The sequence below is a fragment of the Aphelocoma coerulescens genome, chromosome 1 (genome assembly GCF_041296385.1).
Source record: "Aphelocoma coerulescens isolate FSJ_1873_10779 chromosome 1, UR_Acoe_1.0, whole genome shotgun sequence".
In the NCBI taxonomy this organism is placed as follows: Eukaryota; Metazoa; Chordata; class Aves; order Passeriformes; family Corvidae; genus Aphelocoma; species Aphelocoma coerulescens.
Window position 1 is genome coordinate 27,882,735 of NC_091013.1, and position 14,145 is coordinate 27,896,879.

The following is a 14,145-nucleotide window of genomic DNA, read 5'->3' on the forward strand; positions in this document are numbered from 1 at the left end:
AAACAAACAAGAACATTATTAAATACTGGTAATTTAGCATACAGAATTTCCAAGTGAACTGTTTACAAAAATGAATTAGAAAATGTTTTTTAAAAACTGTTATAGCTTTTAAATATCTAACTGTATTAGGACAAGTAAATTCAGAAGACACTGCACAGAGTACAAGAACATTTCCAAAATGAGAAAGGAAAACTAAATCCTAAATCATGTTTACCAGCATAATTTCACAAAACGGTCATGACAGACTTCAGCTTTAGCAACTATTCTGATAATGTATTAAAGATCAGATTAGTTTTGTGCAACAAATTCAGGTATCTGGAATATAACAATGTCCATCAATTGCAAGCAATTCAGTCTTCACTTTATTATTAATTGAGATTATTGATATAATATAGGTGCCTTGGCTGACAGGCTCCTTCTTATGAATATCTAAAGGTACATCTCGTATCTCCCATGGAAAGGCAGAGCTGATGGACTGAAGCCTATGTAGGCTTTTAATGTACAGACTGAATTCTTCTCACAGCTGTGGATCTAGACAATGTATGTAAGAATTTTATATTTATTACTATGGACTAGGGGGTACAGAGAAATATGCTTTAATATATAAAGCCTTTAGATTTTTTAGATTTTTTTAAAAGATAGAGCAAAGGTAAGTGAAGACAAAGATTAAAATTAGATATACAACAAGCAAACCTAGAAAATAAATATAATTCTGAAATATTTCAGTAATGTTCTGTGGCTCATTTCAGTACCTCTGCTTCTTGCTTTATTTGAATATTTTCTTTTTTCAGAGCTATGCACTGCTGCTGACTTTCAGCTTTTTCCAGAAGCACAACATCCAGCCTTTCTGTGAGAGCCTAATATTAAATGAGAAAGATCATTGAAAGAAGGGTTTCTCAACAATGGAAACAATGATTTCTGCAAAATGTAGGAACTCACATACTGATTATGACCCTTTTTGTCAAATAAACACATCAGTCTGGTTTTAAAAATTGCTTTCAGCCCAAATAAAACTGATATGAAATAAGTAGACTAAAACAATGACTTTGGGTTCTTTTAAAACCTGTACTTGTGATCAGCCAATTTTTATTATCAGGTGGTGGTGGTGAAGTTCCCTTTCTGTAGAAAAGAAATCTCCATCCAAATTATTCAAAACAATTCTACAGTTGAGAAATTCCTCATCACTACCAATTTTCACTTTTGTATGCTATGACCCTTACCTTGAGAAAGACATATCCCAAAAGTACTTCTTGTGACATGCAACTTGAATTATGTGTTTCTAATCTCATCAAAAGACTGTCAGAACTTTTGTAAATAGCTGAAGTCTTTCTGTAATGGTCATTCCAAAATAAACAAAAACTGGTCTAGCCAGCCACACAAGGAAAAGTCTTGGTGGGGACATTCATAGAGTCATAGAATAGTTTGGGTGGGCAGGGACCTTTAAAGGCCATCTAGTCCAACTGCCCTGTAGCAAGCAGGGACATCTTCAACTCCATCAGGTTGCTGACAGCCCTATTCAACCTGATCTTGACTATTTCCAGGGGTGCGGAATTTACCACCTCTCTGAGCAACCTTTTCCAATGTTTCACCACCCTCTGTGTAAAAAACCATCTTCCTTACATCTAATCTAATTAGCCAGCTTTTTGTTTAAAACCATTACCCCTTGTTTTATCACAACAGGTCCTGCTGAAAAGTTTGTCCACATCTTACAAGCCCCCTTCAAGCACTGAAGTGCTGTGATAAGTTCTGCCTGGAAAGTGTACTACTCTGTACTATTCCTCACAGAATCAATAGTGTTTGCTGGCAAGTGGAGTAAGGACATGAGGGGAGAAGGAATAAAAAAGGTTTTAGGAAGTGTCTTGGATTCCTGCAGATTGATTCCATTCAATTTGAATAACAGTTTTCAAGCTATTTACTATTTAGCAAATTATTTCTGTGGATGCATGTAAGCTAACTTTATGTAATACAGTAGAAACCCATTACATATTCCTACCTGAATAATATCATCAGCTCCTGCAGTAGCTGCTTTAGATCTGAGTTCTTCAATTTCTTTTTCCAGTTCTTAAAATGTAAAGAAATTTCACAGTATGAATTGATGCTGCATCACAGTAGCAAATTTCTAGTAAATCCAGCGCCTGACAACACTTTTGTTCAAATCAAAGATGTCTTTTACTTCATCAATTTTTGTTTGTTACTGAGTGATAGACAGGACTAATAGAAAGAGACCAAATATTCAGTACTACTTCTCCAGTCCTGACAATGAGCATGGTTCCCTGAGGAAGCAAAACTTCCTTCTTTGGATAGAGGGACAACAGATAGAAATTCTTTTGATGATCATCTTACCTTCTATTTCATGGTCAATTTAAACCAGAGGAAAGATACTCAGTTTCTACTGGTTCTCTAAAAATAGGCAGCAAGCAGAAGAACAAGATCTTATGAATAACCACACTGAGGAAAAGCCTGGTATAGCCCATCCCTATATCCTTATTGTTTCACTGGGCAGCTACCAGCAGCCAGCATAATTGTCATTTCAAACAAGGGGAAGTGACACCAGTCCAAGTAGTGGGCCACTGGAGGAAAAGGGACAGCAGAGAGAAGGACAGCATGTGAGAGCACAGATTTACACATAGTTTTTGCTGTTAAGCATAAAATTTTGTTTGGTATATTTTACAATTTCTTGTTAAAGCAACAATGTTCAAATATAAAGTAGCAAACTATCTTAAAGAAGCCACTGTACTCTACAACAGTACTATTTATGAAAAAAAAATCAGACATTCTTCTTCCCATCTGCTGCCTGAAAAGCAACCTGCACCAAAATGGGGAACAATGACAAATCCCACTAAAACTTTTACACAAGCTACACTGTTCCATCATGTCATACTGTCAGACCAAAAAAAAATACCTGGCAAAAGCAATACTTCTTTTCCTCTCTGTCTTAATCAAATTACTTCAGTCCTTATCCTCCCACCATAAACAGCAAAATTGAACAAAAATAAAACCTAGGATTTTTGCCTAGAATTTAGATCTACCTATCAAAACCACACAGTGATATTTGAAAAGGTCAGGTAGTGTCAAGCATTCAGCCAGAAATTGTTCTTTCCAGAAAGATACCTGCACATCTTGACTTCACTTTCTGTATAAGCATCATTTGCTTTTTTGCAAATTTGATGAGGTCTTCTTTGGGCAATGTGTCCAGCTGTAAAAAAAAAAGTATGTATCAGAGAAACCAGTTTCCTTTAACCCGGAGAGAAATAGAAACAAGGCATTTTAGCACCTCACTTCCAAGAAGCTGAATTTTAGGACAAGAAACTTACTATACATCTGCAAGAAAAACAACATTTCAAAGAAGAATAACAGTCCAAGTTACTGCTGTTTTGTTATCCAATTCTGTTATTTCAAGTACAGTAACAGAAACTACTCCTAATTCTGTACTTTTCTGAAACAATTCTGGAGCAGACAATTAGGCAACATCAGTTAGGAAAACTCATTTGGGAAGGATTGCAATTCAATAATACAATTTGAAGAATATTTTGAAAATAGCATGTTGACCTAACATTGTCATTGTTTAAATTTACTTCCAACATATGCAAAGATGTCTGTGTCCATTATGAAACATGCTGCCAAAACTGCATGCTATTAATTTATCAAATATAAGAGGAAGTGAACATACCAAAATTATTTTTTTTCCTCATGGTTTCCAAAACACTTTATCTTAATGTTTATAAGTTAATTTTTCCTGTCTAGAAGAAACGTTAAAAATATCTTTGTCTTCCTATTAGTCATGGCTCGCAGGCTAAGCTGTAACCCTTGCAACTACTGGTATCCAAATAAATTAGGTTTGTGAGGACTGATTACCTTTGATTTGCCAGGTCCTGGTGTGCCAGAAGATGCCACCATCTCCTGCCCAGCATCTTGAACCTAGAACAAGATTAAGTACAATTTGCAGTAACTAACTTTTCAGTGTAAGACTACCAAAGGAACTAATTGAAAGTCTTCAAACACTGAGACTAACTGAATATAGCAAGAGAACAAGAAGAAAATTAAAATAAAATTTTAAAACAACAAATATTGGAGAATTTTGGAAATAATGGAAAAAGATCTACTGTGATTATTAGAACAGCAGAATAGAAAGCTCCCAATGTCCAAACCAGTATGAACTTATGATTCCATTACTGAATTGATATCTAGAACTGACACAGTATTGCAAATTAATTTTATTTACAAGCCGTTTCAAAAGCATGATTCACTATCTTGTTCTTAAAAGAGCCATTTTAAAAATAAAGACAAGAACAAAAAAAAAAAACAAAACTTGTAGAGGAGTTGCAGTTAAATCAAACCTTGGGAACATTCGAACCACATAAACTCCTAATCTTTTTTTGTTTCCTTCTTAAACACTCTGGTTTATCACTACAATTGTTAGCCTATCAAATATATTCCAAAAGACTCAGCAAAGTCAGGACTTATTTGAACAAATTATAAACCCACTCTTCTTTTTTTTTATACATACTAGTTCCCACTAAGATTGCTGGCCTGACAAACATATCTGAAAAGGCTCTGCAAATTCTGTGTTTCCTATTCCTCACATACACATAAAATGCGTTCTACTGTAAACTTCCACAGATCTAATCTGGGAGACTGTTACTTTACAGTGGTTTATATGGGATATGCTTAACTATCATCAGGAACACAAAGAAACATATACAGCCAGAACGCTGTGGAAAAGGGAACAGACACTTCCAATATATTAGGAATAGCATTTCCAAGCCTTGACCATTACCCTGCTTTTTCCTTCATACTATCTATCATATGTGCATAGGTATAAAAGTGGAGACGTGTATATAGAAATCTTAGTACTTTTATATATCTAGATGTTTGTGTGTGTGTGTGTATGTATGTATACACACATACCTTCACTTTTATTTTGCTACTCTCTTCATTCTGCCAAAGAAACCAAAACCCTTATAGTAGAAACTAAGGAAGAACCAAACTAGAGCTAAACACTAAGAGAATGGACAATCACTAATAATTTAGAGAGAACAGGCGATACAGATAATAAAAAGCATCACCTTTAGAAACATGAGTTCAAGTACTGAAAAAGGCAGTTATAGCTATCTATGTAACACCTGGGCTAAGTGTTTGGGGTTTTTTTTAAGATGGCAAAAGCAAACTTATTAGAAAATAATGTGCTGGTACAGCATTAGGAAAAAAAAGCTATAAAGGTAAACTTTCAGATTTTCTTAGCATGTAAAACTTTGTCAACATTTACACTCCTAATATTTTAGCACTTGGACAGCATAATGAATTACAACAAGCTGCATGTACTGTTCAGAAAATGACAGCTCACCACTCTTCATACTACAGTAAGGTCAGATGAATTTTCTTCTCACAAGACTTTTAACTCTTTTAAGCTAATACACAGAGAGGCAGAACCACATACCATGTGAAACAATGCATCCAGTTTTGCTGTTCTGGTAACAGAAACCAGAAGCAGCTCATGTAGAGGGCTTCACCCACTTGAGTTAGAAGAAAAATGAGGAAGATGAGCTACCAAAACACCCTGAATTTTTATTGGTTAGCTGCATCCAAGCTTGCGAGCCCGCAGCTACTAAGTATGCTTTTAAGCCCAACACAATCCCGCATGGTTTCTAGTCCACCGTTCTGAAATCAGGATGCTTCCATAGTATACTGATATACATATATATATATATACACACACACACAATCTTTTTTTTGGTTTTGTTTCAAGCCTACTTTACCCCCTACACTAAGGGGTTTCCATAACACACTTCGAGATGACCGATGTATTTTAACTGCTATCTATCCCTTACTTTTGCAGTAGCCTAACATACTCTTAGAAAGCCTAACCAATGCATAAATGCAATACAGCAGCCTTTGCTGTGAACTGTGGCAGTAATGGCCATCACGAACAGCAATTTTCTGAGCAGTGTGCAACTATTAGACATCACCAACTCTAAGTGTACCAAGTCCCATCCAAACGCATTTTGAATCGTGATCGCTTCAACAACCAGTGGCACTGAACCTCTACCAGAATGTGTCACGTGAGCAGCACAGATACTACCAGGAGAGTTAATTTAATGTGTGAACTTAAAACTCTTCAATGTTGCCTTTAGATTTGCCTTGGTGTTTATGAAAGCTACACTACAGACACTTCAGTGGTTTTATTTGCTTGTGTTGGTAGGTGTCTCACAGTTGACGTACTGCTAACACATCGGGTCACCTCAGTGGAAAAGGAACCCTTGTTCGCCCGTGGGTGCTTTCACACAGTAACCACTCGACGCCCCCGCCGTGTGTCACCCGGATGTCGCTCCCCTCGAGTCAGCAGCGCCTGCTCTCCCCAGCCCGAGCCAGCAGGGCAACGTGCCCACCTTCTAAGCAGGAGGGGCACTAAGCAATCTCTCTTGTAGCCTGCACCGGCGCTCGCATTTCCGCAGGGCAGAGGCAGAGGCAGGGCCTCCCTTCCCTTCCCACCCCGGCCCCCGGCCTCCCTTACAGCTGCCGTCCGCCAGGGCTGCGCCACCCGCGGGGGCTGCGAGGCGGCGGCGAACGGCGCCCAACGGCCCGCGGGCTTCTCCGCCCGTCACCGCGGGAAGGGAACCCGCGGCGTGTGAGGGGCTGGTCCGCACCTTCCCCGGTCCCCCATGCTGCATGCCAAGGTCACGAACCGCCCCTCCCCAGCCGCGGTGACCCCCAGGGCTCCGCGGCCCCTCTCCCCCCGCCGCGCCGCCCGCCGCGTTACCTCCATGGCGGGGCCGGTCGGCTGCAGGGGCGGGGAGATCGCGGCGCCGCAGCCGCTGCCAGCGCCGCTACATCCTCCCCGACCCGCTTCCGCCTCCGTCATCCCGGCACGCCGGGCTCGGCCTGTCCGTCACTGAGCACCGCCCCGGGGGCGGGCGGGGCTGTGCTGCGGGCCTGCTGCTTCGGCGGCCGGGGGGTAGCTGGGCCGGGGCGCGGGTCCCAGGTGTTGCTGCCGAGCTCGTGTCCTCCGCCTTATAAAAATGGGAAAGGGGAAGGGGTATGGCTGCAACATGGTTGTACCCTGTTATTCCCTGTTCCTGAAGGGCTCTTGAGGGCAATGCAGTGCCGTAAGTGCGGGTCTCTCACTGCCACCATAAGGAGAGCGAGAGGTGAAGAGTAACGTGCTCGGGCAGAAACTTAACGATTTAAGACCCTGTCTTTAATACTTCGATGGAAACACAAAGTGATTAAGTTATTTATCCAATAAATGCAGCGGGTGCCAATTAGGATGGTGCCAGACTTTTCATCAGAGCTCAGGGACAGGACGAGGAGCAATGGCCTTAAACAAAATCACAAGGAAGTTTCACTCCAGCACTAGGGAGAACTTCTTTACATTGAGGGCGTCAGAGCGCTGGAACAGGCTGCCCAGCGGGGTTGTGGAGTCTCCCTCTCTAGAGACATTCAAACCCCACCTGGATACATTCCTTTGTCACCTGCTCTAGGTGACCCTGCCTTGGCAGGGGGGTTGGATGAGATGATCCCCAGAGGCCCCTTCCAACCCTAACAATTCCACGATAAAGTAAATTAAAAAATGGATGTGAAGGACTACCACAGCTAATAGAAGAACCCAGGTGTTATGGCTTGTAATTACGTGTTTTGTAAGAGACGCTTTTGTGCCGGTTTGAGGGGAGCAATGCCTACTTTAAAGGGCACACATTTTTCATTGTAACCATGCATGCACTTTGGTAGTGCCTGAATAATTTTTCACATTTTCTGATAAGTAATTGATTTTTAATGAGAAGTTGCCTGGGAAAAACAATTTAGGCATATTATTCTGTTTATGGCTCACTGGATGAATATCACCAAATTAATTATAATGTCATGAGAGAATATGTATTTTAATAAAAAGTCATGTTAGTTGAAACGCTCTTCTCAGAAGAATAATTGCATTTTTTCAAGTGTACTTACTGTCATTCTTCTTGTAAAATTCAAATGGCAAATATTGACAAAAGGCAGAAAGGTTCTTCACCTAAGAAAGTGTTTATTTTTTTTCCCCTGAAATGCATTCACAGGCCATTATATATATATTCATGTATATTTATTTATGCAGGTACACAGCTATAGCAGGAACATATGGTTCCATGCTCACAAAGGTTGCTGTCAAGGAACAGACGTCCCTAACCAAACAGCATGAAGGTGTTGTTTCTTCATAACTTGTATTATTATACTTTTTAGAAGCCTCAGAGGGCATTAAACAGATTAATTCTTTCTTTCTCCTTTCGCCTTGGGATACTCTGAACTGTTTACCTATGCCTGTGCTGCTGTGATCTAACATGGGGATTTCACACAATTTCAAGAAGAGCCTCTCAAGAAAGTCCTTCCAAAACCATTCCTTAGCAAAAGCTTTTACCCCAAACTATGCCATGCTGCACAGCTCTGTGCTTCGAGGTCAGCCTCCAACTGAATTTTGATATTTGAGAAGAACATTGTAGGGAACTAACCTCTTTTGGAAAACCACAGAGAAAACAATGTTTTATGTAAATTTGTTCCTCTGCCTATCTTCAGACAATATGTATTATGTACCAACTCTTGGGTCATCTCATGATTTAGCCTACGAGGGAATTGATTTTGGAGCTTGTCCAAGGCAGACACAGAAAAGTTTTCAGAGGTGTTTGTACTGAAGACAATGAGCTACTGGATCACTCATGGCAGGCTTTCTGAAGCTGATTCTGGCTGATTCAGCCACCCCTCCCTTAGCTCCATGTTCCTGTGAGACAGGAATAGAGCCAAATCAAATATTTGACAGAGACAGGCCAAATCTCTGCTCCCACCCTCCTCCATTTTATGCAATAGAATTTAGGTATATTGTACATTTGTCTTAACAGTCTTTTATTCTGGTCCTGAATTGCAACAGCAATTGTAAAGAATCTTGGTTAGGGAATGGTAGAAAAATTTTAAAAAGTTTATAGAATAACTAAAAGAAAAACAGTTGAGGATTTTGACTGTTGTTTATTTCAGTTTGTTACAATAAAGCACAAGTTGCTCTGAATTTTGTGGGGAAAATTGTTGAAAAATTTGTACCTGCAATAGACTGATAGAGTTTTCTTAAACAATTTATGAACTGTGTCTTACCTATCTAGAAGGAGACAGTAAGCTGATACATAATAATGAATGCAGCTAATTTGAGACAAGTGAGAAAAACAAGAATAATTTACATAGTCCATATATCCCATGATTTTATTATCTTTGTAAAAGATAATTACTTCATATTTGAAAATAGCATTGTCTATGTAAAGCAAGATAACAAGACAAACAATAAAAGAGCATAACAAATTTTCTATCCTGCTTTCGTTGAGAAGCCAAGTCCCACAGGGCTGTAATTAGCCCTTACATCAAGGCAGGGTACAAATGCTTGTTCCTAGCATTGGAACTATTAGACCTGCAAGAATTTTCTGAAGAGCACAGAATGAGAAAATCCCTGTAATTTTGCTGCCGAGGAATGTGTTTTTGGCATAAAGAAGCAGATGCTTTAAATACTTGCCACTGTAGAATCTGTCTTTGCAACAAGTTCTGAGGATTGCAGACTCTTAGTTGTGACCTATGCCAGGCCAGTCAGAGTTCTTGCTTTGAGCTGCTTCTATACCTTTTTTACATGCCAAGTTAATATAAGGGAAAATGGCATATGAATTTATGGTATGTTAACTATTTTCCTCTGTTTGGAAACTTAAAGTACAGCCCCTGCCCTGTGCAAATGAACTGCAAATTATTTGGCTGACTATGTTGGGTTGAAATTCAGTATGTTCCCACAGGAGTGGAATGATACAGTGAAAAAAAGAGTTATTTATCTCGGTACCATTCTGTGTGTGAAGGATTTGGTTAGGTGTTAAAAAAATAGACTGTATATATAGTCCTCAATTCTGGTCTTAAAACTGCAACAGGAAAGAGAGGTGAGTAATTTGATATTCTCACCAGCAAAGGCCAACAAGCCTGTTGACAGATTAGTGTAAAACTCACAGGAGGAACCATTTTCTTTTCACACCTGGGATGAGGTCTGGCTACAAAAGACTTCCATTGTTAACAGAACGTGAAGATCCTCTAATTGCACGCAGAGATAGTAACAAATGTAACTGAGTGAGTGTTATTGGTACAATAAAAAATTACTGTGAATCAAAAGGCCCAATTTTAACAACTAAAAAAAATTAGTTACCTTAATTTTTAGGTGCCTGACCTAAGATTCTACCTGTACTTACATTGCCTGTACCAGAGCAGGACCCAGTGTAGCTTGCTTTTGACATGATGCCTCTGTCTCCACAGTCGTGGTAGATGGATATAATTAGACTGTGAGCCTTCAGACAGTTCAAAAAGCAGTCTGAGCTCACACAGCTGATAGATACCAACTGCCCTTGCAGCAGGGGATGCCAAAGCTCTTCTGCAAAACAATCCCTGAGTAATTTGCCTCTTTGACATTAACCATGGAACACTGTTGAATGACAACTTTCCTGATCTACCTAGACAGTGCTTGGTCTGGAGGGCAGGCAGAGCCTTGTTATCCAGCCTAAGCCCATCACTTTCAGTCCAGCAGCACAGTTTGGTTGCATCTTAGAAGTATGAAGGACTTAACTCTCACTCTCAGTGTGCCTCTAGGCTCACCTACAGCCTCCGTTGAGACACTGAGGATGTGAGGGAAATGACAGCTTCAGTCCAGGGTTAAAATATGTTAATGCACTTCTGAAAAATGCCAGAATTAATGATTAACCTGGTTGCAAAGATAAGGCTCTTTGTGAACATGTTTACATAAACCATTATAAAAAACTTATATAGAGTAAGATGTCCATATCCTACATGGATAAGACAAATTAAATAAAATCTTCTTCCTCTGCATGTGGTTTTTTTTTTTTTTCCCCTAACTGGAGAAACAGAGACTTTCAGTTCAAGTATGAAGCAGATCATCTACAGTTAGTTTAGTGGAAGGAAAAGCAGTGTCCCTCTGCCTTTGAATGCTAGCTAGGAAGACAGAACAGCTCCCTTCTCTGTTTCTTTCTTTAATTTTTTTGAAGTTCTGTGCTTCTTTCATTCTCTTTCACAAATGGTTGCATTCCATGTGAAAGTAAAATGTCTCCCCTAGCTGCTATTGACGGCCAGGCTCAAGGGGGATTATGACTACTCTAGGATTAATACAGCAGTGTCCTTTAAACAGTCTGTATTGAAGCAGGAATCTTCAGTCATTCCCATGGGAGGATTTGTTTTGGTAGTCGTTAATGCAGAGCTGCAAAACAAAACCGTGTGAACAGTTAACATGTATTAATCAACACTGACCTTGAAACATTTTTTAGAGATGAATAACAAAGTTTCTCCACTATAAGAACCCAGCAGGCACACTCTCTTGCAAAAGAAGAAACAAGCAGCATCGAAGAAGTTGCTGTGGGATTGCATTAGCTAAACTGACACAAGTCCTTGTTAAGCTGACATTGAAGATGTTGCACCTGAGAAGGTTAGTAAAGCTGTGCATCTAGATAACTGGATGAAAATAAAGCATGGACATATATTCAGATTTTATGTCTAATACAGTTCTGTACAGTTTTATCTCCATGGTAAATAGAGTCACATGTTTGCATCAGAAGTGTGACAATAGTTTAAATTATTTGAAATAATTTGGCTGAACACATGCAATCTCTTTCTGCAGTTGCTCATTGATTTACAGTATCTTATGTAAAAATATATTAAATCTCTTACCAACTTCTGTTGGTATTAGTAAAAAATCTCCATATACAAACACATAATTTAAAGCTCTCCTGTACATAACAACTGACAGACCTAAAGACATGGAAGTTAAAGGCAGTCTAGATGAGGGCACCCTCCAGTCATCTGCCTCTGCCCAGAAGCATATGCGCATCTCTGTTGACATACAGCCAAAATAAATACCAAACCATTGTAGAATCTGGGTCCACTGCGGGATGCTTACAGCCCACTAACCTATTTCCCAAATTTTCTTTGTAACTACAGATCAAATAATTTTCACTGGTAACAATAAACTAGTCCTTGTAGTTTTACACTAGTACAATTATGAACATTCTGCAAATCATGATTGAATCCGTAAGTTGATCTCTCAGCTATGGTGGCTTGAGAAGGAATAAAAAGCAGAAACTCCCCACTTTTCTATCCTTCTGCCAGCTACATTTTGTCAAAAAAGTTAAGATTTTTGTCTTTGAATATATAGAAGGATAATATCAATAGCATAAGAGAAGCCAGTTTTTATGTAGCCACACATCAAGTGTTTGTTTTTCCCCTTTTTCTATTCTGTGATTGCAGTCTGACCTGTGGTCCTTTTCATCTGTTGTTTGTAGCAGCTTAGTTGCAGCTGGGTGAAAAGGTACCTAAGGAAGTGAGAGCAAAGGTGACTTTTCAATGGGATACGAGTCCCTTATTATATGGTGCCTCTATCCTTGCAGTTGCTATGCAACTCCCTTTTCAAATCAGGCTTCAGCCACTGTCAGCATTTTGCTTTTCTGATAGTTCAGAGATTTCAAGGGAGAAGTAAACAGGTCATTTGTGTGACCTTTTGTACAGCCTTGCTCATAAAATGTCACCAAGCTACTGAGTTAAGCATGTTTTCCATTTAGTGATACCTCTTGTGGCACTGAATGAGGATTAGATTGACAAGCTGTGCTGACTCGTGGTTTCATAGAGCAATGCAAGAGAATGGAAATATCTGAGAGAGCAGGCAGCACCTATTCCTTATACTTGCAGTAGCGAGACAGTAAATCAAGTTAATCATAAACAAAAACCAAACAAGTAGCGAAAAGCTCCTCAAGCTGGTATTTAGCCTTACTGTGATGAACAGCCGTGCCTGTGACAGATAATTTTTTATCAGGTAGTCATTTTACTGAGACATCCTTTGTTTGTGGACAGGAATCTGTTGACCTGAAGTCTTAAAAAAAAAAAAAAAGTTGCGCTAATGTAATAAATATGTGTTTCCAGTTTCAGTGAATCCTGCATTTTTGGGGAAAACCCAATGGGCCAGGACAATGTAACTCCTACATTTAACAGGCAGCTTTTTGTTTGTTTTCAAATTGATGCAACATATTCCTGCCTTTTATGATTGCATTCACTTTAGATATGTGCTGCCCTTTATGACTGTATTCATTTTAGGTATGTGAATTAAATAGGTAGCCTGAATTGAACTTTGCGTTTGACAGCTGCTCGTATTGCTACAGCTTTTTAGCTCACTTTTAACTCTCCATGAGCCAAAGAGAAAATATCCCCAGCAAACATCTTTTTGTATGAAACTAGACTAAACTAGATTAAATGAGACTGAGACAGTATTTTCCTTTAGCTGCTGTAATCTACATTCTGTTCCCTCTGACATCCAGAGTGAAAACTCAGTTAAGCAGGAAGTCTTTATGACCTTTTTTGTGTGCCAAGCTCAATGATGGCACTTGAAATCCAAAAGTGGATTGGTAACAGTTGCCTATAATTAAATGGGTTATGAATTACTTTAGTTACTTTTGCGCCAGCTCAAAGCATGGCTGTAGTTACGGTACTAATGCTGAAGCAGAACTGGTTTTTATTTTCCTGTATCTACCAGGCCCTGTTGCAACTAAGAGCCCTCAATGAGATGTTTATATATTTGATTAAGAGTGAGATGAAGGAGAAGGCAATGGCGTGAGGCATCTGATGAACACTTTTACAACAGTGAAGAGGGAGATGGCATTTGCAGCACTGTCTCTCCACCTGGTTCACACCAACTTTCAGAATTTTCCAAATGTTAACAGAACACTGTGATATCCAATACAGAAGGCAAGTGTGAGATGCAATAAGGACTACTGTGCCCACAGCTAGACTGTAGATAAATGCCTCTATGCAGCCCTTCAGCAAATTTTATCAAAGGAAGTAATGGGTGTTCAGTATTCTTGGAAATACTGCTTTCATCTCAACAGCATTTATAATGTCCAACTTAAAATGAGACCAAATTAAATTTATTCTACTTTGTGGACTTCTGCTGGTCTCTTTATACTTGACCACCTTTAAATTTGTTGATTGTTATTTATTGATTATGACCTGTTGCACTCCTTTAACACCTTTTTTCCTGTTGTTTCCTAGTTTCTGTTAGAGTTTGATTTGAAAATGCCAGCAATATCAACTGCAGTTTTACAAAGACCAAAACTCACA

The 14,145-nt window shown here is 39.3% G+C and overlaps 1 protein-coding gene across 1 annotated transcript in view; it reads right to left on the minus strand.

Annotated features, from left to right (window-relative positions):
* GCC2 (GRIP and coiled-coil domain containing 2) overlaps positions 1–6,859 on the minus strand; it is a 31,157-nt gene extending 24,298 nt beyond the window's left edge. The window contains exons 1-5 of the mRNA XM_069004994.1: positions 6,758–6,859; positions 3,856–3,918; positions 3,112–3,196; positions 1,994–2,061; positions 753–857 (exon numbers count right to left, since the gene is read on the minus strand). Of these exons, the coding sequence (XP_068861095.1) occupies positions 753–857; positions 1,994–2,061; positions 3,112–3,196; positions 3,856–3,918; positions 6,758–6,859 (423 nt within the window). The remainder of the gene's footprint in view (positions 1–752; positions 858–1,993; positions 2,062–3,111; positions 3,197–3,855; positions 3,919–6,757) is intronic.
* Positions 6,860–14,145: the final 7,286 nt, after the last annotated feature.